The following is a 21,427-nucleotide window of genomic DNA, read 5'->3' as shown; positions in this document are numbered from 1 at the left end:
TCTCTCTTTCTGTCTCTGTGTCTCACCTTCCTATGAATATTTTCTGACCTTCCCTATCCAATAAAAACCTTCCCTTTTGTCTCCTACTTCCTTAGTTTATTATCCACACCTTCCCTCCCTATCACTAGTAGACTTTTAAAAAGAATAGTTTACACGTATCACACCCACATCTTCCCCACCTGCTCACTTCTCTGCTCCCTCTGATTTAGATTCTCTCTCCACTACTCCTCCAAAATTGTCATCTCCCAAGTAACTGCCTCTTAACTGCCATACACAAATGATTTTTTTTCCCAGTCCTCCATTCTAATTGTCTTTTCTCCAGAATTTGATACTATTGACCACTCGCTTCTTGATATTCCCTCCTCCTTTATGTCTGATTGCTTTGATAATTCAATTTCTTTTCATTGCTATGGGTCCTATCTTCTCTTTTCTCTCGACATTTTTTTAATAATCCCATTCACTCATAATTGAAGAATTATTACATCTATACATATTATTTCCACATTGATTTCTTCCCTGAACAGTAGTTCTGCATTTTGAAGTGTCGGTTGGACATCTCCACCTAGGTGTTGTACTAGCACATCAAATTCACTCTGTTCAAAACTAAACTTATCATCTTCCCTTGTAAACTTTCCCATCCTCTTCAATTCTCTCTCTCTATTGGTGTTATCACTATTCTCCCAGTCAGTCAAGCTCAAAACCTTGCAATTATCTTTGGCTTCCCTGAAATCCCACATCTAATCTACTGTGGCAGTATCTTTTTTATCCATATCCTCTACTTTACGTGCAATGTCATTCCCCCTCATTCAGTCTTCATTACCTACCTCCCACCTCAGCTATTGAAATACATTCCTAACAGATATCCTTGGCTTTAGTATCCCTTCCCTCCAATTCATCCTTCACACTACTGCCAAAATAATTTTCTTAATGTCTGACCATGTCACTTTCCTGTACAAAAGCTTTGAGTGGTTTTCTCATTGCCTGAGGAATGAAAAGCAGATTCCCTATTCTGGCTTGTGAGACCCTGTCCAATCTGGCTTCAACCTGCTTTTCCAATCTTATTTCTCTCTATTTCCTTTCATACACCCTATGTTAAAGTAAAACTGGGCTACTAGCTATTACCTGGTCTTGCCCTGTCCTTTCTTGCCTCTGCGTGTTCCTGTAGGCTGTTACTCTGGAACCAGATTCCTCTATATCCCTTTGTGTTATGATCCTCTTCTTCCTTCAAGCTCTGGATTCAGTGCTACCTTCTTTATGAGCCAAGGCCTGATCCTACAATTTCAAAGTGATTTCTTCCTTCTTATACTTAAAGCATCTTTTCTAGATTCCTTCTTTGACTTTATCACATCCTACTTTGTATCATACGTACACATGTACATGTATCCGTCCTCAAACACAGGAACTATGTTGCTTTCAATCTTTGTATCTTATCTCAAGCAAAATGTCTTGTACATGGTAGACAATTTGCAAATATTTGTTCAATTGTTGATTTTGTTGAAGTCACTGGTTTTGGGCTTATGCAAAAGCCGAAGAAAAAGTTTAACAGTCCCTAAGCATTTGTCTAGTTAAGATTAGCTAATTGCTGAGTGGAAGTTTGCATATACTAGTGGCAGAGAGTTTAGAAAATGTGCCATTGGTATTGGGAAATCTTTTGCTTAAAATACAAATTTAGATCCCAGGATTCTTTAGTAATGTTGATGAACCACTGATGAAGATAAAGGGCACAGCAGACCAATTGCCATTTTGTGCAGAATCATGTTTGTTCTTTACAATGTCCCTTTTGCTTTTAATTACAATGTAGTATACCTTGGAGGTGGCACATATGAAATGTTACCTAAGAAGAAATTTATGTATCCATTGATAATGTGTACTTTTATTCTAGTTAGGGTTTAGTTTTAGAAAATTCTATGTTATTCAGGACTGGCAATAGGATATTTTGACTCGTATTCACCTAAAAATAAAAACAAAAACAAAACTCAAACTCCTTTTCTACTTCAATGGAATATTCAATAATTGACTTCATCTGAAGAATTTTCCATAAGGAATATTTAATGTTATTTACCTGATTAGCCAGAAATTATATTGCCACTTTATCTGTGCATTATTTAATGGGGATAATACTACTTTTATTTGTATATTATCATATTAATGTTTGATCACAGACCACATACTTACAGAGTGAATCAGAGAGGCTATGGTTTATGACTAAATAAATCACTTGTACAATGCAGTCTTTACTTGTAGTGTACTGTTGAGTAGAGAAATCAATGATTATTCATTTATTATTGCTTAATTCAAAATATAAGATGCTTTGGTCATGGTTGTATCTGGATTTGCATCTCATGACCCTGAAATCATAGGCTACCTAAGCTAAATAAAAGAGACATATGGCTAATCCAAATGTTATTCCTTCTCATTGATTATTTTCTTTTAAGAGGTATGAAATGGGATGTTCTCCATATGTTATTTTATATTATCTTATGTTATGTTATACATTATATTATAGTACTTCATATCATAAGCAGCATGGCATAGAATTTGTCAAAAAGACATCAGTCAAGAAAACCTTGCTTCATGTCCTGTTTTGGACATGTTTTGCTGACTATTTGACCCTGTCACTTAAACTCTTTTTTGTTTGTTTGTTTTAATTTTTTAATTTTAATTTTTAAATTTTAAATTTTTAAATTTTTTTCACTTAAACTTGTATGCCTCATACACCTCTCTAATACTGTAAATTGCAAAAAAGTTGTTGATATGCATTGGCAAAAGTAGTTTTCTTACCAAAATTTGTCTACACTGATGAAATTACAGGTCCATTGGAAGGTTGATGGGGATTCCCTAAGCAAATCCCCTGGTGATCTCTCTCCTGCTATTGCTGCACATTATCTTAGATTGTTAAATTATATTAATCATCTCCTCTTATCCCCAAACAGGTTGCTTGCTTTGGTGAAAGTATTCATACAGCCTTCCTGAAGGCAATGCTTTCCACAGGATTTAAGATACCACAAAAAGGCATTCTGATTGGGATCCAGGTAAGTGTGCCTGTGGGGCCGTCTGCATATATGTAAGAGAGTTGGCAAGGGTAAAAAGGTATTCCATTGATTGGAGAAGGAAAAATGAAAGTTCCATTGTTTAGAATTTGACTTAGACAGTGAGAACTTATGAAATGAAATATTTGCTGTTAGTGGATTATCTGTCAGCTTTTGTTTACTTTTAAGTAGAAGTATGAAGATTCTTTTACTTTCTTCAATAGAATCAGAGAACACAGAAAAAAATCATGGGAAAGAAAATGTCTAAAAAGGGGGGTATTTATCCCCAAAATAATGTCATCCCAGGACTAGAGGTACTAGAGACTAGGTGTCTCCTTACATATCTTATATTTCTACTTGCTGGGAAATTTAACTGGACAGGCATATGAATTCTCCCCCCCCACACACACATTCTAAAACAAGGGCACTAGACATCTGTAAAAGCAATAAAAATGGAAAACCTTATAAAATGAAAAAGGCTTCTTTTGGTTTGTAATTTTGAATCTGAATGTATTTCTTTGGGCAAAGTAATCAATATCTAATATCGATTCTTAATCTGTGGTCCATTGTCCCCCAAGGGAGTTGTGAGTAGATTTCAGGAGGTCTAAGAACTTGCATGGGAAAAAATTACATCTTTATTTCAATAATTGATTTCCTTTATAATTCTCTGTATTTTATTTTATTTTCAAAAATATTGTACTAAAAAGGTGTTAATAGACTTCATCTAACTGCCAAAAGGTCTGAATACAAAAGGTTAAGATCCCCTAATGTAAAGATAATTGCTTATGTTAAGAGATACAGTAGTCTGTTTTGCTTATAAATATTTTGAAGGTTGCTATATATTTAGCAACCTAAGTGTCAATTACTTTATTTTTGTGATTGGATAATACTAGGGTCCTATGAAAACAATTGATATGATAGCCCTGCTGTGCTTTTAATAAGATGATGCCCGGCATTGTTACATAAAAGATCAATAAAAACATAATTAAAATAGTACCAGATATTTTCCAGCTAGTAGGTGATTATTACAGAAATTGTCTCATTAGGGTGTCTTTATATAAGCAAACTAGACTTAGGGGGCTGACTAGAGTAATGGAGTCTTTGGGAGAAGTATCAGAAGAGAACACCTTAGGATAGCTCTTCTTTAAAAAAAAAGTTTTATTGACTTTTTTTTACATTGCAAACATTGTCAGATTATAGCACCCCATGAAAGTCCTCTTGTATTAACTACGAATGCAAAACTAACAATATAACAATAGCCTTACCTGAAAGAACATGCATCAATCCACACCTGGAGCCCCCTCCCCCCACCTCTCTATTAAAAAATTTTTTTAAATTAAAAGAAATCTCTTCCTCCCCCCCCCAACTCCACTGACAAGAAGAAAAGAAAAACAAATCCCTTGTAACAAATATGCTTAGTTAGACAAAACAAAGTCCTGCATTGGCTGTATACAAAAACATACACGTCTTCTTTCGCACCTTAAATCCATCACCTGTCAGTCAGGAAGTAATATGTTTCATCATGTGTTCTCTGTATTCATGGACAGCCATTTCATTGATCATAGTTCTTACAGCTTTCCAAGTCATTGGTCTTTACAAATAACTATTGTCATATAAATTGTTCTTCTGGTTCTGCTTATCTCATTCTTCTTCAGTCTATGTTAATTTTTATAGTATTGATATTATGATATATAAATCATCGTATTTCTGCTTACTTCACTCTGTATCATTTCATATAAGTTTTTCCATGTCTCCATGACACCATTTTTTCCTTCATTTCTTTTAGCATAGTAGTATTTCATCATATTCATATACCACAATTTATTTAGCCAAACCTCATATGATAGGCATCCCTTTAATTTCCAGTTGTCATTTCGCCACTACAAAAAAGACTCTTATAAGTGTTTTTGTACCTATAGGACTTTTTTCCTATTTCTTTGATATCTTTTGGGGATAGGCCATTATGGCATAGCTGGGTCAAAGGGACGTGCATTGTTTAGTAACTCTTTCTGAATAATTCCAAATTGCTTTTTTAGAATGGTTGCACCTATTCACAGGTGTGAATACCACTAACAGTTTACCAACATGCCTGATTCCCTGTAGCTCCTCCAAAACTTATCATTTTCCTTTTTTTGGTCAACTTTTCCCCTTTCTGGGCCATTTTTGAGTGAGGTAGCATCTCAGAATTGTTTTAATTTTCATTTGCCTTAGTCTCTTCCCTTGAGAATTGCCTGTTCATATTCTTAGACCATTTATCAATTGGGGAATGCCTTCTATTCTTATACATTTGAATTAATTACTTGTATATCTTGGAAGTGAAGCCTTTATCAGTTTGCTGCAAACTGATTATTTTGCCTAGTTAATTATCTCTCTTTTAATCTTAGTATTGGCTTTGTTTGGGCAAAAAAAATTCATTTTAGGTAATCAAAATTATCTGTTTTAACTTCTTTTAATCCTTTCTCTTACTTGGTCATGAATTTTCCTTCTGTCCATAGATCTGAGAAATATTTTTTCCATATTTCTCTAATTTGTTTATTATGTCATTTTAAATATCTAAGTCATATATCCATTTGAGGCTTATCTTTGCATAATGTGTGAAGCATTGGTTGAAATCTAATTTCCTCCAAACTACTGTCTAATATTTTAGTCTTAAAGGTATCCGAAAGGTGGGACTGATCTGCTGAAGCAGAGGCTTGTAACTGCCAGTTTTAATGGCAGTTCAGAGACAATTTAAACCTTGTGCTAGATGCTTCACATCACAAGTAGGTTTTAAATATTATTCAGTCTCAAGTATGAGAAAATTTGCCCAACATCCAGTTATGGTTTAAAGTTTAATGTGAGGCCCATAAGCCTTCAAAGGAGACAAAGCCCTAGAGCAGTTCTTCACAACTAATAATCTTAGTGCTAGCATTTTAAAGCATCAGTTTAAAAGGGTAGTAATGTATAAAATTGTTCCCCATTTGGTTCTAGTGCTTCTGGGAAATGGGAGGCAATATCTAATCTGAGCCATAGTAAGTATTTTTGTGACTGACTGAAATACCAGTTCCCATTTGACTTAGCAGAATTTTTCTTTGTAGAAAGAAAAAAAAATATGTTTTCTTAAACTTTAAAAAAGCTCAAAGGGGGCTTCCCAAGGAAGGCCTACTTTCCAGTCCATTTTATTAACAAATCAATGTGCCAGCAGAAACAAGAGTTATTGCAAGAAATCTCCTTATGTCTATGTATACATTGCTAGCAGTGGTTTTATCTTTAAATCATAGCATTTGAAAAAAATACGCAAAGAAATATCGAAAGGTTGACGCTTGTATTTTATGAAAGAATTGATCCGCACAACTATAAACTAATAGAGAAGTACCAGAGCCTTTTTTTCCCGTCTAACATATACTATGTTGGAGACAGGGAATGCCAGTCATCATCCATAGTAGTTGGATGGTCTCTCTTTGACATTATATAGTAATCTTTCCTTTCCAGTGATTTGGATCAATTCTTTTTTTTTTTTACAAGGCAATCAGGGTTAAGTGACTTAGCTAGGGTCACACAGCAGCTAGTCAGTATTAAGTGTCTGAGGCCTGATTTGAACTCAAGTCCTCCTGACTCCAGGGCCAGTGCTCTATCCACTGTGCCACCTAGTTGCCCCTGGATCAATTCTTAGTCTTGAAGCCATAAGCTATAAAATCACCAGCTGTCGGCCTCAGTGATAACATCATTGGCTACCAATCTTAATTTTTTTCCTAAGCTTTTAGTAATCATGGGCCAAATCATTGGCATTCTGTATTTCAGATTACTTTACAGTTTTTACCATTTAGTTGAATATGACTTACTTGACTTCATGTGAAGCCATATGAACATATGAAGGAAGACTTTAAAAGGACGTAGGATAGAAATGTAACTATTTTAAGGATAACCATTTAAGAGTTAAGGATATAATGAAGAGCTAAAAAGAACAAACCTTCATCTCTTCATCCTTTTCTTCCTCCTTCCCTCCCTCCCTTCCTTCCCTCCTTCCTTCCTTTCCTTCTATTCCTTCCTTCCTTCCTTCCTTCCTTCCTTCCTTCCTTCCTTCCTTCCTTCCTTCCTTCCTTCCTTCCTTCCTTCCTTCCTTCCTTCCTCCTTCCTTCCTTCCTTCCTTCTTTCCTTCCTTCCTTCCTTCCTTCCTTCCTTCCTTCCTTCCTTCCTTCCTTCCTTCCTTCCTTCCTTCCTTCCTTCCTTCCTTCCTTCCTTCCAAAAATAAATGGGGTTGTCTTGGCTCTGTATTATTTTGCTTGTATCAAAACAGTAGCATAAGGAGTATCATACTTCCTTGAAGACATAGATTTTTATTTTTATTTTTGAATCATCATTGCCTAGCAGAGTATCTGGCACAGAGTACTTAAAAGCACTTAAATGCTTGTTGATTAATTGATTGGGGAAAGGGGGAGGAGAGGGTAAATGAAAGAGGAAGGAAGAGTCAAATATGTGAAAGGATACCTTAAAGTACTATATAATGTTAGCTATTATTATGTCATTGTATTGAATATTTTTATTCATAGTCTCAACAAAAATATAGCCACGTAACTATCAACTGTCCTTTTGCTGTTCACTAGTTATTTTAGGATATGTTTCAATGAAAAGTAGCTATGGTGCAGTCCTCACTCCTATAACTTCTACCCCAAGATGAAATCTTATAGGGTACGTTTTCTGGAACACCAAACAAATCCTAACATCAATTGAACAGAAGAAAGAAATCCTTAAGCTTCTGATTCCTAAATAAACTCAGCAAAGTTTAGCTTTCAGAAATCCAAGTTCTTGCCAATTTAATTACAGCTTTCATTATATTTAGTAGGAGGCAATTTTTGACATTGCATCATATGAAAAGCATGGAATGGAGAGGCAGGGGGCATGACTCTGGATCTTGACTCTTTCACTTATTAGATCTGTGACCTTGGACAAAATACTTCATCTTTCAAGTTCTCAGTTTCTTCATTGATAAGATGAGAAAGTTAGATTGAATCATTTGAAAGATCCATTCCTCATCTGTAATGATAGGAATGCATGGGTTTTGATAGCACCCTGAAGTAGAAAGAGCACTTGTCTTAAAGTCAAAGGAATAGATTTCGAATTCCAGCTCTAATATTTTCTAGCCATGTGACCCTGGGCAAGCCACTTGCTGCCTGAGCCCCAGTTTCCTCATATATAAAATCATTAAAACTACCTGTCTCACATAATTGTTGGGGAAAAAGGGCTCTGTAAGTGTTGAAGCAGCATGTAATAGCTTGTATTTCTATATGTTGCTTTATAGTTTATAAGCACTGTATATGTATATGTATATATAACTTACCTATATATTTATATACACATTATATATGTATATATATGTATATACATATACATACATGTATATACATGTACACAGACATATACATATACATACATGTATATACATATACACAGACATGAATGCATATTTGATCCCCCTAACAAGGCTGTGAGGTAGATGCTATTATTATCTCCATTTTATATATGAGGAAACTGAGGCACACAAAAGTTATGTGACTTGCCCAGGGTCACACAGTTGGTAAGTGTCTGAGCAGTGCTGTGCTGGAATTGGCTCCCTACATTGCGGGAGCTAAGTGCTAAATTTTCAGGATGAGCATTTACACCTTGGTATCAGCAGCTGCTACAAATCAGGCCTTCATATATTATTTTGTTGATTGTCTAAATTTAATAATAATAATAATAATAATAATAATAATAATAATAATAATAATAGCATTTAGAAAGCCTGCTGTGTGCCAGAGACTGTGCTAAGTGTGTCACAATTATCATCTCATTTTTCTTATCCTCACAAGGGAGATAGGTGCTATTATTATCCTCACCAGGAGGTAGGTACTATTATCCCCATTTTTACAGTTGAGGAAATAGGTGGACAAGGTTAAGTGACTTGCCCAGGGTCACACAGCTATCTCTGTATCTAAGGTTGGGTTTGAAATCAGATCTTCCTGACTCCAAGCTTAAGAAAGTAATGGAGAAAAATTTTAATAATGCAGATTAAATTTAAGAATGTGTTGCGTGTATGTTTTTTTTTCTTTTTGGAGAAATGTTTGCTAAATATTCACCAGCACACTCCTGCATGTTGGCCATTTTGACTCCATATCAAGTGTTTTATCCATTGTGCCACTAACACCTTTAGAGAGAGAATATAAATTATTATCTACTAAGTCTTTTTAAACACATAGGATATTTTGCAAGCATGTGCCAACAAAGTTATCCCTAAGTTTCCTTCAATACCATTGGCCCCCTTAGTATAATATCTTACATCCCAATTAAATTTAATTGCATTGTTGTAAGTGGGAAAATTGTCCTTGTTATCAGCTTTTCTACAGTGTCCTTTGACTATAAATAATTTATTCCAGTTTAGATCAAGAGCTTTCTATATTAACCCAACCCCCACCATTGCACTATTTAGTGATGTCTGTGTAGTAGATAGCATCATCCTGATATCCGTGTTGCTACATTTCTCAGAACCATAATGCAAGCATTTTATCTGAAAATCCCAAATCCAAGTGATTGTGTGTTATGAATAGCCTTTTGTACACCATGCAGAATTAATAGGGCAAGCATGGAGTTGTCAGTCCAGAAATGCCCTATATGACTGTTGCACAACTATTAGGGCAAGATCACTTAGTTTTTTTTAAATGTAACCAACAGTTACATTAATGTGAACAATCTCATTTGAAAAATGAAATTACTCCCTTTCCTTTGTGTAAAAAAAGATGAAACAAAACAAAAACCTCCCAGCAAATAAATCAGCTTGTACTTTTCACCTTTAGTAACGAATGGTTCTTTACCAGGTACTTTCAATCAGCTTTTAAATCTGGGGCTACAGCTGACAGCTGTAATTTCGTTTTGTGGAAAGGCTGTTTTATGTGTCACAAGTGTTCAATACATGTTTGATAGACGTTTGTAATGCAGTTGTGAAAGCCAACACCCTTGACCAGAAGGCAGAGTGATTCTCAGGCTGGGAACCTGCCGATACTGTCATGTTGGATATTTATCTTTTCCACTTGGGGTTCAGAAGTGAAACAGCTTCATAATGAGGTTCTGGATGTTGTCTGGAGGTCTTAGAAGATGCACTTGTGTTACTATAAAATAGGGAAGGAGAAGCAGAAAGAAAGCCCCTGTCCTAACGTTACTTCAAGAGGCTTTTCATGATGACCTCTGCCAGGGGCATACCATTATCTGTGACTAGAATATGGCTTGAATGGTAGGCAGGCCACTTCTTCTTCACAGAAGAGATGTGTAACAGTGAGGTGGTAGATGACTTGATTCTGAGTGCAGCCAGCACCCCTGTCACCTAGAGGTTACAGAAGATTATCAACAGCCAGGGTCTTTATAGCAGAGGAACTCCCAAGAGATGCAATTTAGCTTTCAATTAAAAACTCAAAATCAACAAACACTTATTAAGCACCTGTTCCATACTCAGCAGTCTTCTAGGTGATATGGAGGGCTTAGAGAGCAGTATAATGCTTGTTTGCTAGAGGTACACCAAGATTTCAAATTCCAGGAGGACTTCAAAAACATTTCAAAGTCCTTGGGCAGTGTTTTCTTTATACTGGCATTATCTCAGGAATCCTCATCTACCTAGCAGAGGGGTAACCAACTACTTTTGTGCCATCGACCTGTTTGGCAGCCTATGGATTTGAAACCTATGGATTGCTTCTCAGAATAATATATTTTTAAACATAAAACACAAAGGATTGCAAAGGAAGCCAATGATATTGGCATATAGTTATCAAAACACTAAAAAGTCCAAGTTCACAGACTCCTTTGGGGTCTGCAGACCCCAGTTTTATCTGACCTAAAGTTTTAGAGCTGGAAAATACTTTTGAGATCACTTATCCCTTCACCCTCATTTTATAGGTGAGAGGACCAAGAGCCGATTACTTGCCTAAGGGCACATAGCTAGATAATAACAGAGTCAGGATTAGGCCTCATGTCTTCAGAATTTCATGTTATTTCTCCATCCCACACTGCCAAACAGACAATTCTCTGCCCTATTCTTTAAATCTCTCTAGATAATATTAGTCTACTGTCTCCTTCATTAAATTGTTCCAGTATCTCTAACAGCTTTTTGTCTTAGGAAATTTTTCTTACATCTAACCTAAATCCCTCCTGCTTCAGGTTTAATCCTACTTTGTTGTGCTGTATCTTCAATGGAAACAGATAGCAATCTAGCTATTGTCCTATACAGTATTAATTTATTTTCTGGAAGCCCACCTATTTTAACCTTTCCTTCCAAACCCAATTTGTCAAGTCTTTCATCACATAAAGAAGCATATTAAGGATTGAACAAGCTCCAGAGTTTGTAAGCAAGCTAGATCTGAAGACAGTATGGGGATTCTTTCTCTAAGCTTTGCTGTCCTCAAAAGGCTTTACAAGTAAATATCAGGAGGGGTATTTTTTAGGGTAAAATTGATAAACATTACTAAAATATTGAAATATTTTGCTTAAATCTTTACTATGTGGTTTCCTGCTTTTCAATCTAGTACAATAGCTTATCTGTCATAATGAGGATATAAATAGAGGCAGGAGGGGCCAGGCCAGGGATGGCTAAGACCCACAAATCAAACATCCTCCCAGGGTGAGAGCAGGTAATATAAGCATGCCAAAAGTAGGCAGTAGGAGGGTGTTTATACAGGTGGGCAGAAGGTGTCATGGGTCTAGCCATAGCCAACAGGTAGATTTCTCAGATGATAGAGGAAGTACAGAATAAGAGGAGTCAGAAAATAGGAGGAATAGATATAAGTAAGCATCTTGGAAACTGAGAATAAATGGGAATTAGGTTTCCAGGGTAGGACTTCAAACCCTGTTAAAAAGAACCAGGGCAGAAGTAGGAAGAGAAGGTGGGGCCCCTAGAGTTCTCAGTAAGGACTCAGGCATGGGGCACCCAGTTACCTGGACTGAGCTTGGTCAGGGGAGAGTAAGGCATGAGGTTGGTTACTGTAAACTGGGCAGAGCAAAGCTGAGTTGAAGCTGAACCTTAGAGTCATTGACCTATGTCTTTTAAGATCTTCTTTAACTAGGGACAAGATAGTCCTGGAGTAATGTGGGCCAAGGAAGAACTTAGTTGTTGGGGTTAAATGGCTTCCCCTGAGAAAATGTGAAGTGTACCGTAAGGGCAAGGATTTAAATGGATCATTATAATATCTGTGACCCTCTATTTTAGTTCTGAGTTGTTATTTTTTTTTAATTTACAAAAGTGAAAGACATCAATTTTTAAATGGAGAGATAGCAGACTATTTATAAAGGTATAAGAATTTTGTTATAGAGGCCTAGATAATGAACCCAATTAAAATACCTTAATTGAAATGGTATGGTTTTCCATGAAGCTACTTTTAAGTGGGATGTGAACAAATACCTGCCTATATGGGAACACCTTTTATTTTGCTTTGCTCGTTTCATGAGAGCACGAAGGAGATGTGGTCATGGTTTTGATTCCTATATTTCTTTTCTTCTTTTTCTTTACTGCTGCCTACACTACCTGTCCAGTGAATATATACTCTGGTTATATCTGTTAGTTTAGACCAGGGGTGGGGAGGCCACATGTGGCCCTCTAGGTCCTCAGGTGTGGCCCTTTGAATCCAAACTTCACAGAACAAATCCCCTTAATAAAAGGATTTGTTCTGTAAAACTTAGACTCAGTTAAAAGCTGCACCCAAGGACCTAGAAGGCCATGGTAGCCTCAAGACACCCTTGATGGTGTCAACGAATCCTCCCAACTTCTGGAAAAGAACTGATATCATATGGTGTTGAGTCATTTGTGTCATCTTCATAGATTAAAACAGTAATCCTAATGGTTCTTTCTCATTCAAGTCCATCCCTGTTCCAGCCCACCATCTATGCAGCTGCCATTTCTGAAGTATATACCTTAGCATGTCACTCTGTTACTCAAGAAGCTACAGAAAGCTTCCTATTTCCCCTAGGATAAGATACCAACTGCTTTGTTTGGCCTTTAAGCCCTTTGGCACTTGGCTCCAGTCCATCTTTCTTAGGCTTATTCAACCTCATTCCCCTTCATATACTACCTGTGATTGTTTGGTCATAGCATTCCAGTTCTTGCTCCCATATCTTTGCACAGGCTGTCTCCCAAGATTAGGATGCATCATCTCCTCATTTCTGTCTCTTGTCATTCCTAAATTCTTTGAAAGCTTACTTCAAGTACCACTTCCCACATGAGGCCTGTCTCAATACTCCCCATTGCTAAAGCTAATGCTCACTTTCCCCTCCCAAAATGATGTGGTATTTACATTGTACATACTTAAAATTTAAACATATGCATTAAGGTTATTTCCCCTAAATAGAAGGTAAATTCCTTGAGGATAAGGACTATTTTGGTTTTGGTCTTTTTAACCTATATACATGGAGTACACAGAGTCTGGCACAAAGATGTTTGTTGACTCATTGAATGAAAAGATAGCATGACAAATTATAATGAAGGATTGTATGCCATTGACTTTTATGACAGTTACAGGGATTGGGTCTGGAGGCATGATTTCATAGGCATAGGGAATTCTTGGGTAAGGAAACTAACTCCCTCACTAATATAGACTGGGAACTTCCCTGCAGCTTATGGTCATAGAGAATTGCCAAGATCACTGAGAGGTACAAACTCTCACTGTGTCACATAGCCATAATGTGTCAGAGATATGATTTGAACCCCTGTCTTTATAACTCCAAAGATGTCTCTGTTTCTACTATGCCACTCTACCTTTTATGATAATATGGGGAAACTTTATATTGTATATAATGAACTAGAGAGCTCAGATATGCTATAGGTCACTTTTATTTTTAAAATCTCTTTTCAGCATTCTTTCCGTCCCCAATTCCTTGGTGTTGCTGAACAACTATATAATGAAGGTTTCAAGGTATATTATTTTAATTTATTTTTTTCCAAGCTCCTTTCTTTCAACACTGAAAATCTGGCCAGGAACCAGAACATTGGCTTCTGCCTGTAATGAGAACCTCAGGGAAAAGCAACAGGGCCAAGCCATTCCCTTTCAAGCTGAGAGAAGAAGGGCTTTGGTACCACCATCTTGGTATGCCCCAACCTTGAATAAATTCAAATAAATGGCAGGGGCAGCCTTTAAGTTCTAAAAATAGTTATCTTTAACTAAATGAGAGTTGGGAGACTAAAAACTCTGAAAAATTTCAGAAACGTATATTTAAACAAGTGAACATGGTATAATAATAAAACTCCAATGCATTTCCATATGTTTTTTAACTTCTCCTTTTCTTGGTTACATAGGGAATAATGGTTGCTAGATGTTACAGCTACAAGCAAAGCCTCATTATAGTGGATGCCATCACAAAAAGAGGCTCTTTGGAGCAAAGGCATTTCCATGGCTGGCCCACAGCAACTGTGCTTTGTTGATCTGATTACAATGAATTCTCCATAGCAAATAACAAAAGCTTTCTCTGCTCCTTATCCAAAACACTCTCTATTATGAAAGGATCTGATTATGTGCTATCAGCAGGGGGGGAGAGAGGAACTGGAGAACTGAGGAGAGCTGAATCTGGGTTGTTTATTGCTTTCTTTATTGTTCTGACTGTGCTGTAACAGTAGTGACTGTTCCATTTATCCTCAGCCTTTACCTTCCTCTAGCATTCAAATCACCTAGGCCTATAAAACCCTAAAAGTCTAAAAGACCCTAGTCACCTTCCCTTACCCTGCTGCGAACACTTATTTCATTTGTTACTTCACCATCAAGAGATAAGCAGTTTCTTTCATTTTCTGCTCCACAGATGGAGAATGTGATTTTTTAAAAATATGGTGTATTCATTATAACAAAATCTCACTACAACAAAATAATTAGGATGGTCTATAGAGATTGTTGTAGCAAACCCTCAGGATAATGAGATGACCTGAGCTACACTAATAAACAGCCTATTTTTAGTATTAGAACATCCTGACAGTTATTTTGTTCCTTGAAAATATTGACACAGAGGAATAGTTCTAGTTTCTGAGAGATTAATTAATTTATGCAAATTATTATACAACCATAAGAGATAACTCATGAGGAACTTAGAGGGTATATCTGTCCTACTTAATCTAAGTTCCACAGCCCTTGGAGGATTTGGTACATCTGACTTCCATTAAAGAAACCCACATTATAAAAATCCAAACTTGCTGAATAGACCTAGAAAGGAGTGGGGTTTCTTCCTTCATTACAGGATCAATTACTTTACAAAAGTGCTTACTGTGGTTTTCCTTTAAAGAGCCCTGGAACTGAAATCAGTTAACACCTGGCTTTTCTACCCACCTCAAGCATTTACTAACTGCTCTTGACTCTTGACCTCAGTTTCCATATCTGTAAAATGGGTATAATAGCATTGCCCTCAGGAATGTTGTAAGGTTCAAATAAGATAACTTATAGAAAGCACTTTGCACAACTTAGAGGCCTTTACAAATACCAGCTATTTTTCCTTATTATTGTAAAAGTCTATGCATTTAATTTTGATTTGAGTTAGAGAAATATGATTTCTACACACACACGAATCAGAGTAGGGCTGAGTTTGTCAGGAGAAAGCTCTAATCGTTAGGGGTGCACCATTAGGGTATATCACCACTTACGTCTCAAATTTTTAATGATTATATAGGATTTCCCCTTTGTAACTAAATCGCAAGAATTTTAGCACTAAGAGCACATCATATCTGGGCTCCTTAATAGTTCACCGATCACCTGTAATACTTAGTCTGAGCTGTTTCCTTTATTTTCAAATGCAGCTCTATGCCACAGAAGCGACTTCAGACTGGCTCAACGCGAACAACGTGCCAGCTACCCCTGTAGCGTGGCCATCTCAAGAGGGACACAACCCCAGCCTTTCTCCTATCAGAAAGTAAGAATTGGGCCGAGTTTGAGTGGTTGGGGAAGGTTTTCTTAGAGACCTAAACAGGAAGAGGTCAGGCCTGGGAATTAGTATTTGGGATTCATTCTAAAGATCTGAAGCTTTCTCTTTATGATCGAAGAGTGGTCCTTTTTAAATGAGGAAAACTCACCAATTAAATATTTTTAAAATATCATATATTTCATGGTAAATAAAGTTTCGTTATAAATCATCCTATTCAGTTATGGACTTGATCATACTGTGAATCGAATCATGTTTGTTGTGTACTTAGGAATGTAGACCCCAACAATATGTGGCAGCTTAGAGACAGATGACCTGGGTTGGAATCCTGCCCCTGACACTCACTGGCTCTGTGATCCAGTCCTGTCAGCCCTTTGGGATTCACTTTCCTCATACATAAATGACAACATGTTTATTATTTTCCTCACAGGGTTTTGGTAAGACTCAAATGAGTTAATATCTGTAAAGTGCTTGTGAAATTCAAATGATATATACATCACTGGATGTGTGATCTCATCAATATACACACCCCTCCATTGATGCATGTCACAGGCCTCTCCATGTTTACCTGTTCTCTGAGCAATGTGTTAAAGTGGTATGCACCTATGTATCAATGTGAACTCCCATGTTGTATAAGCCATTGTTGCAGGTGCTGTGATAATGTTATTTGCCATTTGATTATAAGGATTGGTATTCTCTAGGGGAGGGTAAGATTTTTATAGGATGTATTATTTCCAGATCAGTGTGCATGCCTTCAGAGGTATCATTTCCATTCATGTTAATGGAATTTTGTGGCAGAGATACAGCACACCTAGTTAAGAATATACATCCAGTAAGACAATTTTATTACTGCCTGCTGAAGAGCTGCCATTTTGTACACAGAGTGATATGCTTTGAGTAAGGGCCGTGGAGAAGTCAGCCTGTAAATCATCCTTAAATAAAGGCAGAAAAGGATGGCTTCGTATTTGCACCTTAGTTTCCTTCCCCGGATACTATGTGCCACTTGGCTAGGACTTTATCAAACAATAATTAGCACAACTTCATATGATTTGACATTTAAATGTCTCAGTCTGTGGCATCAAGGGAGCAGACAAATAGAGAGTTTAATTCAAAATCAGGTTACTTGCTTCTTCATGCCATCTGCTAAGAGCCACTGGACTAGCAGGCAATGGAGCAAAGCTAATGCTAAAAAGGGGAGCAGTGGCCTTTTCTCAGAGAGAAATAATATCCTTGGGAAACAGTGAATTGTCCATCAAGTTATTGATCACTTGATTGTAGAATATTAGCACATTAAACAGAAAGCAACTCCTGTCAAACTTTCATTTGAGTGTCTTTTGGGAGCATAAGGATGAAAGTACCATTCTTAAAGAAACATAATTCCAACCTTTAGTTAGAGACTGAGGACTCTGGATGGAAGTAGGGCCCCCCTGGAAATTAATTTCAAAGGTCAATCTGCTAGCCATGGAAATTTATGACTAAATGCAAAGTAAACATGGTCCCTTGTATCTTCCGGGGTATATAAAAAAAACACAACAACATTGAACTAGAATTTAGAATGTTAGGCTTCAGTCCTTCCTCTCTGTGTCTGGCACATGGGAAATGTTGCCTGGCTTTTTAGCTGTGGGGCCCTGGGAAAATCAGCTCATCTTTCTAAGCCTTTGTTTTTTCATCTGTCAAACAAGGGCATTAGACTAGATGCCTTTTAAATTCCTTTCCAACCCTAAAACACTATGATCCCTTGAGTAGGTAGTCTAGCTCTCAGGTACTAACATTCCTGTGCTGACATTCTATGATTCTCATTTTCTTGCCCCTCTCTTTCCCTATCTAGGTTGATAAAGGAGGGAAGCATGACCTTGTCATTAACCTCCCCAACAATAACACCAAGTTTGTCCATGATAATTACGTAATCCGAAGGACAGCTGTTGACGGTGGAATTGCTCTCCTCACTAATTTCCAGGTATGTTTTACCATTGGGATAAATATATTGCAAATAGAACACATTGTTTTTGACCAAGTGTCCATTTTATTATGATGATTCTTTTAAAATGTTTTCATCACATGTATCATAAAATATATGTAAATATGTTTCCTGTCTTCTCAGTGTTTAGGCCAGTGAGGACATTTTAAAATATGGCTTTGAAGCGATTATGCCAACAATGAAGGGCTCAGGCCAAAACTGGGTGATTGGTAGATTGCCAGTTAGAGAAAGCTTCAAAGCCAGGGTCTAGTCCCCACCTCTGATCATACATACTAACCCTGGGCAATTAATTTAATCTCTTTTAAGAAGCTCTCTAAGACTATAAGTTGCAGAGAAGGTACTGATCTGAATTGGTAAAGGAAATTTCCTCAGCTGAGAGTTCCCCATAGCAATGAAAGAATAGTTCCAGTGCCTTTTCTTATGCCTACCTGCCTACCAAACCTTAAAGAATTCATAAAATACAAAAGGATGATGTGTGTTGAAATAAACAAACTTTAGATGCACAGTACCATTAAAAAACTACATTAGTCATAACTGGAGCCAAAACCATAGTCCCGTTACAAGGTTCAGTTCACTGAAAATGATTTTGTCAGGTATGTCTAGTTTTACTTGCACACAGTGTTCCTAATTTATCACAGAGAGGAGATTTTTTCCCCCAAGACTCATTAAACCATCTACCCATAATATTGTACTTTTTTTCTGACCCAGTTTGAATCCTTATGGTGAGTGAGGTAGAAGGGGGGGGGATAGATATTCATGGTGAACTCTGAAATGTAGGAGAAAATTCTAATCAAATAAAAATCTGAGTACCTTTCATTCCATGGCCCTTTAAAAATTTGGATCAGTATCACTGACAGCTTCAGTCTTACTTCATTAAACATCCCCTGTCATGTCGCTGGAGTTACTAAAGTGCCTGCCTATGTCTGTTTCCAGGTGACCAAGCTCTTTGCTGAAGCCGTACAGAAATCTCGTAGTGTGGACTCCAAGAGTCTTTTCCACTATCGACAATACAGTTCTGGCAAAACTGTATAAAAGAGCAGCCTACCCTCGTAAAATCTCAGAGCCATGTGTCCATTCTCTGATGGACACAGAGAATTCCAGACTGATCCCCAGACAGAGAACTCTCTTTAGTCCCAATTGTGTTATGTCAGTTTGCATGGTTGTGTCCTTAAAAAGCTTGATCTTTTTAGTTAGATAGTTGTCAGTCACTCCGTCAGGTCCTTGGACAGTAAGCCCTTGCAATTCCTTCTTGCTTTTCATGAGAGCCTGCCCCATGAGTGATGCCTTATTTGGGGTCCACACAGAATCCAGTCCATCGCCCTCCTTGGCAGCTGATATTCATTATGTGGCAAACCCAAATCGTTGGTAGCATAATGACTGGAGAAAAGAATGCTTCTCATGGGTAGCTCCATCTTTTTAACTCTTATTTTTTTTTTCCTACTTGAAGACTGTGGCTGAGAATCATCATCTTTAAATAACCTCTGCTACACTCAGGTGTCTTTGGTCTGTTAAAAATTGAGTATGCTACCCAAACCTCATTTCCCTGGCATATAATTTTATTCTATGTCCCTTTCCATCATTCCTGAATATCAAAGTTGGTATATTTCTTCCTCACACTAATCATTCTCCACCTACCTACCACATCTAGTGATATCACAATCTCTTTTCAAGGTATTGAGTTTAATGTGTGTGACAAGAGGTCTTTAAAGTATAGATTTCTTTAAAGGACACAAATTTGCAGCCCCTTTGTGGTGGCATTGGCAGAAATAAAGCATCTGGGGTTTTTTTTGTTTATTTGTTTTTAACCTTGGCCTAGTATATTCTTTTGCAATCAACAGATTTATAGGTTTTCCCTCTGCTCTCAGCCTCCCTGGCCATAGCGGCTCTTTGGAATCCTTCTGAAGTTCTGCTTCAGTCCCTAGAGATTATACCTTTCATGTACCTAGTGAGTCCCATGCTGTGTTGTGACTTACACACTGTTTAATCCTAAAGTCTCCCTCCATTCCTCCTACTTAACCTGAAAGGGCAGAAAAACCCTTTCCACATGGCAGTCTTTTGGGGTTTTAAACGTTTTGTATTATTAAAACTGCTTTGATTGTTAACGTTGAAATAAAATGCTATTGAAGAGAAGTTAGAAGAGTGTCTTTGTATTTTTTACCATCTTATACTAAATCAGTTTCTTTGACCAGGATCAAATCACTTATTTATTCTCTATACTGATCAGTACATGGTAGGAGCAAAATGTTGTTAATAATAATGATCATAAACATTTGTGTTGTCTATTCCAAATGATTGTTCGCTTACTCCCCAAGCTGCTAGTTATCCTTGTGATAAAATATTGTTGTGCTGAGTTACATAGCACCCTGTTTTTCCCTACTATCCTCTTTGCTGCTGCTATTATTTCTAATTACACAAGTAGATTATAAAGGAAAATTCAAAGGTTTACATGATATATAGCAAATAGAAACAAAAAAAAAATCATCACCGTCAGAGGATGCATTATGCTGGCTACTGTTTATACCAATCCGCATTCTAAGATAGCCATTAGCCCTCAAATAAGCTTGTACCATATTAATCTAAGTTATATATGTAAAAATAAGTCAAAAGATATAATAATTTAAACTTCACTTATATTTCTCCTAATAGCCCTGTGCAATAGGTGGAAGTGGTATCATTTATAACCATTTTGTAGAGAAAGAAACTAGAAACCAGAAAGAAAAACTTACCAAGGGCACAGAAATCGATAGAACCCAACTTCTGCCTGATTCAGTGCTTATTAAACCGGCCATTACCATATAAAGTATCCCTCCACATATGCTAAACAGCAGTACAGTGTAACAAGTTAGGATTTGCCATCATTTTACATAATAGTACAGCAGCACTTTGGGCAATTTCAAAGTTACGCTGATATTATGATGGACTTTGAGGTTGTTGTTTTTTGTTTGTTTGTTTGTTTTAGGCAATTGGGATTAAGTGACTTGCCCAAGGTCACACAGCTAGTAAGTGTCAAGTGTTTGGTCTGAGGTCGGATTTGAACTCAGGTCCTCCTGACTTCAGGGCCGGTGCTCTATCCACTGCACCGTCTAGCTGCCCCAGAGGCTGTTGTTTTAATTCTCTATTTTTTTATTTCACTTTCTCTCGTCCACATGATCTTAGTATTCTAATTCCATGGCCCTAGAAGCATTTCTAGTAGAGTGAGGAAGTAGGCACTAGGCTAAGCAAAGGGGAGATAAAATTCTCAAACCAGAAGCCAATAATACTGTCTCTGACCAGTCTAGTTAGTCCATCAGGTCAACATCCCCGAAACACAATATCATGGAGTCTTTACTGACAGCTTGGAAGAGGAGTAAGAGAAAATACACCGTGATCCTCTGACTATGTTAATCTAAATTTCAGAGTCCCCAATTACCTTGGCAATCCTTATTCTCAGTCATCTCCCCACCCACTAAAAAGTGTTGCTTTTCAATCCTTTCCAGACATGGAGTGTCCTGGAGGAAGAAGGGTTGAAATCTTACTGTACCAAGAGATAACTACT

General features: G+C 37.1%; 1 protein-coding gene across 1 annotated transcript in view; it reads left to right on the top strand.

Annotated features, from left to right (window-relative positions):
- The window catches only part of CPS1 (carbamoyl-phosphate synthase 1), a 151,648-nt gene extending 131,626 nt beyond the window's left edge, over nucleotides 1-20,022 (top strand). Inside the window, 6 exon segments of the mRNA XM_021008717.1 lie at nucleotides 2,934-3,032; nucleotides 13,874-13,933; nucleotides 15,793-15,905; nucleotides 17,743-17,759; nucleotides 17,762-17,871; nucleotides 18,826-20,022. Coding sequence (XP_020864376.1) covers nucleotides 2,934-3,032; nucleotides 13,874-13,933; nucleotides 15,793-15,905; nucleotides 17,743-17,759; nucleotides 17,762-17,871; nucleotides 18,826-18,924 — 498 coding nt within the window. The 3' untranslated portion in view covers nucleotides 18,925-20,022.
- The last annotated feature ends 1,405 nt before the right edge of the window (nucleotides 20,023-21,427 follow it).

This window comes from Phascolarctos cinereus, unplaced genomic scaffold (assembly GCF_003287225.1).
Source record: "Phascolarctos cinereus isolate Bilbo 61053 unplaced genomic scaffold, phaCin_HiC Scaffold_7;HRSCAF=346, whole genome shotgun sequence".
NCBI classification, from domain to species: domain Eukaryota; kingdom Metazoa; phylum Chordata; class Mammalia; order Diprotodontia; family Phascolarctidae; genus Phascolarctos; species Phascolarctos cinereus.
Note: the sequence above shows the minus strand (reverse complement) of the source record. Positions and strands in the feature narration are given on the sequence as shown.